General features: G+C 52.9%; 1 protein-coding gene across 1 annotated transcript in view; it reads left to right on the forward strand.

Annotated features, from left to right (window-relative positions):
* Window positions 1–4,997, forward strand: part of MIPEP (mitochondrial intermediate peptidase) — a 79,919-nt gene extending 74,922 nt beyond the window's left edge. Inside the window, exon 19 of the mRNA XM_027973663.2 lies at window positions 4,734–4,997. Within this exon, the coding sequence (XP_027829464.1) occupies window positions 4,734–4,831 (98 nt within the window). The 3' untranslated portion in view covers window positions 4,832–4,997. The remainder of the gene's footprint in view (window positions 1–4,733) is intronic.
* Window positions 4,998–6,000: the final 1,003 nt, after the last annotated feature.

Genomic DNA, 6,000 nt, shown 5'->3' on the forward strand with positions numbered 1-6,000 from the left:
AGGTTTTCAATTCAAAGGAGGAACGGAGTTTCCCTTCTGGCTGATGTCCTCATTTTCCCAGGACCGACAGTAGGTCGTGGAACCACCTTTAGAGAAGAGCGTGGGCAGCCCAGTGTGGAACCCAGGAAACTGCGGAACAAGAGAGAGAGAGGAGCCAGACGTTGAGGCCCAGGAGAGCTGGTCCTCGGGTGAGCTCTGACCTCAGAAAGCTCACTTCACACGGCCAGGCCAGCTTGGGCTACAGTTCCCATCAATCTGGCCGAGTTTGGCACGTAAAGTTATCTCAGCATGAAAAGTAGCCGTGAACTGTTGGGACGGGTGTTCAGACCCAAGGGCAGTCCGCGGTCTGCGTGGATGACCCATGGTCCAGCGCATCCTGTAAACTGTTGGGATGGGTGTTCAAACCCGAGGGCAGTCCGCGGTCTGCGTGGATGACCCATGGTCCAGCGCATCCCGTAAACTGTTGGGACGGGTGTTCAGACCCAAGGGCAGTCTACAGTCTGCATGGATGACCCATGGTCCAGCGCATCCCGTAAACTGTTGGGATTGATGTTCAAACCCGAGGGCAGTCCATGGTCTGCGTGGATGACCCGTGGTCCGGCACACCCCGTGAACCGTTGCGATGAGTGTTTAGGCCCAAGGGTGGTCCACAGTCTGCGTGGATGACCTATGGTCCGACGCATCCTGTGAACTGTTGGGATGGGTGCTCAGGCCCAAGGGTGGCTCGCGTGGATGACCTGCAGTCCGGGCCGTCCCATGTTGCCGGAGCCACGGCAGCTGAGTGTGTGGGCCAGTCACAGGCTGTCTCAGTGCTTCTGGTCCCTTCTTGTTTAAGTCGTGGGAAAGTGTGTATGACACAAAATGTCCCATTCTCACCACTGTGAGTGTGCAGTTCAGTGCCCCTCAGCCCCGTGTGGCCATCGCCGCTGTTCATCCCCAGGACTCGTCCACCATCCCCATGTTCTCTTTGGTAAACCTTGTATCACAGCTGCTAACAGGTAGAAAAGGGGTTGATTTTAATTACCATGTCTGTTTCCTTCTTTCCGTAAATAAAGTTATGTCGTCAAAAGCAGATGGAAAAGCCAGAGAATACAAGCAAGCTGTGGTTCATTAGCTGGATAATCAGCTCGGGATTGTGTCCAATGATAAAACCCTAAATGCTTGATCACAGACAGCATTTTGAAATTCAGCTTGTGCAGAAAATAAGCAACCTCATCCTTCAGCCCTTGAACTTTCACTCTGATGGTTCTTGTTACCAGTTACAGGGCCTTTCCCACGTGCACGATGCTCAATTCTTACAGCAGTCAAGCTGTGTAGACTGTACCCTGCTGGTGTTCTGGTCCTTAGACACACACTTCACTCACCAGTCAGCCTCTGCTCGGGCTGCTGCTTGCAGGAGTGAGTCTTGGAAGTCCAGTCCGGGCCGAAGGCCCTGAACCGGCTGACCAGGGTGACTCCCCAAGCTCTGGCTCTAACCCCCAGTGCCCTCTTTAGGGGCACCTTCAGGCTTGTTCAGAAAAGGAGGACTTTATCCTTCTGCTGTATTCCTCCTCGCTAACCCTTCAGAGGGAGACTTTGGGACAGTCAGCAGAGAGAACAGCCAGAAATTTGAGGTTGTAAGATGCTGGGCTGAGCCAGGGAATGTTCCCTTCAGCCTGAAAGCCCAACGTGCCCAGCGCTGGCCCCCACGGCAGCTCCCCTGGGGTGTTCAGAGCTGGGCTGTGATCCCTAAATAGATGATGCCTGTTGGCCTTAACTCTCATAGAAACCTGGCTGACATACCTTCATTTGAGCCAAGTACCGGCACTGTGCCTGAAATGTAGGAGTATGCTGGGCTTTTATCTCTGATTTAGAAAGAACTGGGGGGTGGCCCACCCCGGGCGCCTCCGGTGTGGGGGCCACACCCGCCCCTCTCCTGGGCTCCGGGCGCACATGCAGCCCTTGAGCGCCTGCCACACCACGAGGCCCATAGGCGGAAGGGCAGGTCCTTCCAGCTGCACCAGGAAAGACGCAGTTTCAGCAGGAACCACGCGCTCTGGAGAGAGCATCCCTGTCTTCTTACCCTACCCCCAGCATCCCCCCACCACAGGAGGTGGGGCTGGGGGCAGAGACAGACTCTCCCCTGTCTCAGGCCAAGACAGCTCTCACTGCCTGCCTGTATGTCACCTGTTTCCAATATCTGTGGAAAGATGTGGTTATTTAAATGAGAAAAGAAAAAGCAGAAAGCGCTTGCCTTTACTCCAAACCCTGGGTCTAGAAAGTTGGTCCTCAAACAAAAATACCAGTTTTCCCCGGGTATCATTAAGTTCTCTTTAATAACTTGTGAACTAATCTCTTTATCAGGTGGGAATCTTCTTGTAAGAAACCACCAACTCAGGCTGACCAAGCAGAAAAGAATTTGGGGGAACAGTACAGAGGTGGCCGCAGAGTCAAGGGGCAAAGCAAAAGCCAGCTGAGAAAGCAGCTTCTGGGCTCCGTGTTGGGGTAGACGAGCTGACTGGGAGTGGGTCCCTGAGGGGCACAGGGCTGGCACCAAGCTGGGTTAGGAAGGCAGGGGGGCCCATACCTGGGGCCCAGCTGCCCCCTAGACGCCCTAGTGTGGTGGCCAGGATGGCGTTCCCTGCGGGCACACACATAACCTGCAGCTGGCAGCCCCTGAGCAGCAGGCTACGGTGCTGCACACAGGCCAGCACCCAGCTCGGGCAGGGCCCCCAGAGCCTGCCCCAGAACCCGTGGAGACCCTAGTTCACTGCCATCAGGCCTGGAACAGCCTCCTGGTCCTCCGAGGTCGTGAACACTGGTTTAGCAGAGCAGACGAGACAGGAACGTTCGGGCTTGCCCCAGGTTTTATCAGCCCGTTTGCCTCTCGGGGAAAAGGAGGAGGAAAATAAATGAAATCGTCATCATAACTGCTTGACGGGCTGTTCCCTGTGGGCCTGCGGAGGGCGGGCAGGCGGGACTCTGCTTCCCTGAGGGTTCCCTGCAGCCGGTCTGTCTTACACTGCCGCCCACATGTCCCTCTGAGGGGGAAAGTTACCCTCGGTTTTGTTTTACAGTCTCAGCTCCCCGCGGCCCCCACCCCTGCCCTCCAGAGAATGTGTGTCAACTCTACCCGCTCTGGACTTGGCCCTCCAGCAAGTTCTGGGGGCGCCTATGAAACTGCTCATCTCATCACCACCCTTTTAAGACTTAAAACTTGACGCAGAGAACATCTTCACCAGCTTTATGAAAAAAATCCACGTGTTGCTGAAATCTTTACCATCTACATATGTAAACGCTAAATTCAGCTTTTCTTATTTGTGGAACTGCCTGAAAACATTTTGTTTTTAATTCCCTGTGTAGAAGTTGCTAGTTCCTTTTGACACTTGCAAACACTTAGATCTAACTAAAGCGAGGACACTGCAGCCGTGGGGCAGGAGAATTCCCGCCCTGGGAAGTTAGTGCGTCCTCTCTGAACCTTCATCTTCACCGGTCGCAGCACACATACCACGGTCCAGCCACTCTTCTTGGGCCAGGTTTTATTTAAAACTCCCCCGAGCGTGTGTGCGTTTCTCTGCTTGCCCCGCGGCGGCCGTCCTCTGAGATGCAGAAGTGGCTGCAGGTGGCCCTGGAGAGGGTGTGGCTGAGGTGGTGGGTCCCGTGTCTGTGGACAGCTGGTGGAGGTGACAGGAACTCTTCATGGGACAGGCAGCCGCACTTCACTGCGGAGGTCAGCCCCACCTCCTGACAGTTCTAACCATTTAATTAGAAGCAGTTTGTAATTACAGGATGTTTCAAATGTTACAAGGAAGGGAATGGTGAAACAGGCTAACACATCTGACCGAAAGTCATGTTATGGTGTTTGCCCCACAGCTGTTCTCTGCATTAAGAACCCTGGCCCGTAGGAAATGCGCAGACAGGGTTTACTGCTCTGAGTACATGAAAGCCTGCGTCTCCAAGACGCAGAGTGGAAGGCGCTGTCTGGCCATCGTCAGAGCCATCACATCCCACTGCCATAGACACAGGAGGACTAGGGGGCCTTTCTCGTCCCTAGGAACTATTTTACTGTAAAGAGAAAATTGCTTTGAACTTTAGTTTTGCAATTAAAGACACAGCAACGGAATTCTCTTCCAATAGCCAGCCCTTATTCCTCAGATGGCCCCTGTGACGGAGATGTGAGGACCTGGGTTTGAATGCAGATGAAAGTACTTTGGGCTCTGGTGAGAATATGACGGCATCCGTATTGTTCCTGAGCACACAGGGTCCAGTGAGGGGCTGCCAAAGCCGTGTTGGCACTGCTGCTTTGTGTCCACTGTACAAGCCAGGCCTTGGCCAGTCCCTGTGGCCGTGTTCCCCAGTGGGGGTGACCGTGTCTGTGTGTCCAGCCCTAGGCCTGCCTGAAGCTCTCTACGTTCCACTGCAGATGGTGGCCTGGATGGGAACACCCCTGGCCCCCAAACCTGGAGCATGGTTCCTTGCACTCCTGGTCAAGTGGGCTCCAAGGGTATAGTAATATCTCCAAAATACATTTGGGTCTAAATTTCTAAGCTAAGTGTTGGTGAGATAGTATAAAAAAGGCAATAAAACAAGAAACTGCTCAGAGCCCAGGCACTGCCTGGACACTCTGGCACAGCCTAGTTCCCAGCTCGCAGCTCCCGAAGCCGAGCGTCCCTGACCGTGTGGACGTGCTGTCTGTCCGTCACTCTGTGCTGTTCCTGAGCGAGCTGGCTGACCGTCTGTCTCTCTGTTGGCAGGTATGCTTCAGAAGCGTCCTTCTATCGACGACTTCGTAAATACCCTGGTTTCTGACCTGGACCTAGACTTCGAGACCTTCCTTATGGATTCTACGTAAGGGAGACACCTGAGTCTTTTAGGTTAGGGTCATGGTGATGCTGATTCTGTTGTTAAGTGCTGCAGCTACAAACACTTGTTTCTGAGTTCCGTATTCACTTCTGTGATAACTTGTGAAAGGCCTCAAACCCATGGATCTTGGAATAAATAATTTTTTTTTAAAATTATGCTGGCTTTTAGCCTGTTTGGCAGATTCTGCATGATTTCTTAAGACGACTGTAGAGGTGGCTGAAAGTGGAGCAGTCAGTTATGGCGGTGGAGAAACCACGTGTGGCCTCGACAGTGCCCTGGCTCCTCCCATGAGGTCCTGGATGGACCGCACAGGCGCACCTCTGACCTGACGACGAATACACGGAGCTGCAGCGCAACAAGGGAGTCGTGTGTCAAGTTCAGCCTCTGGCAAATCTGGAACCGAGATGCAGACGCTCTCTGTCCTAAGCATTACTGCATACCGTATCGCCATGTGTTAATTACAGGAAGGACTTTTTTTTAGGTCAAGGTGAGTGTATTGTCCAAACAGCATAATCTAATTGCATGCAGAACCATTTTCAAGTCCACCTAATTTAAGCTAGTCACACACACAAAAAAACAGGTTATTATTTCAAAAAATCACTTCACACTGAAAAGATAGGCCCTCTGAAAAGGCAGCTTGGCTGTACCACACCACCATCTGAGGCAGGACGGCACTGTCTCTTGAGCTTCCTAGAAGCTTTCCGTGGGTGCTGACCGTGCCACTTCAGCACTGGCTCGCACGCCCACCGCACACACACCCACACCTCTTACGGAGCACACGGTGAGAGGAGCATTGACTCGCTGTTGTGTCACACTCGTTTTAAAGCAAAGAAACTAATAAAGTCCAAGACGAGAGCTAAGAGTAAGCGAGCGGAGGTACCTGCTACAAGGGTAATGAACATAATGAAAGAAATCCAGCTGCCCCGTGGGCGCTGGGGATTTCAGAGGCGGCCAACAGTAAGAAACTGAACCGATTTAAGGAAACCACAAGGTTTTTTTTGAAGGATAGGCATCTGTCAGAATACACTGGCTGTGGTAACAGTTACAGTCAGTGAGGCACGTTCCACAAAGTCCCAAGCAAAGGGAGGAACACGGCAGCTACAGCACACGGAGTATGTTTGCTGACGGCTTCTGGAGACCTAAGCCAAGAGACAGGTC

The sequence above is a fragment of the Ovis aries genome, chromosome 10 (assembly GCF_016772045.2).
Source record: "Ovis aries strain OAR_USU_Benz2616 breed Rambouillet chromosome 10, ARS-UI_Ramb_v3.0, whole genome shotgun sequence".
Taxonomy (NCBI): Eukaryota; Metazoa; Chordata; class Mammalia; order Artiodactyla; family Bovidae; genus Ovis; species Ovis aries.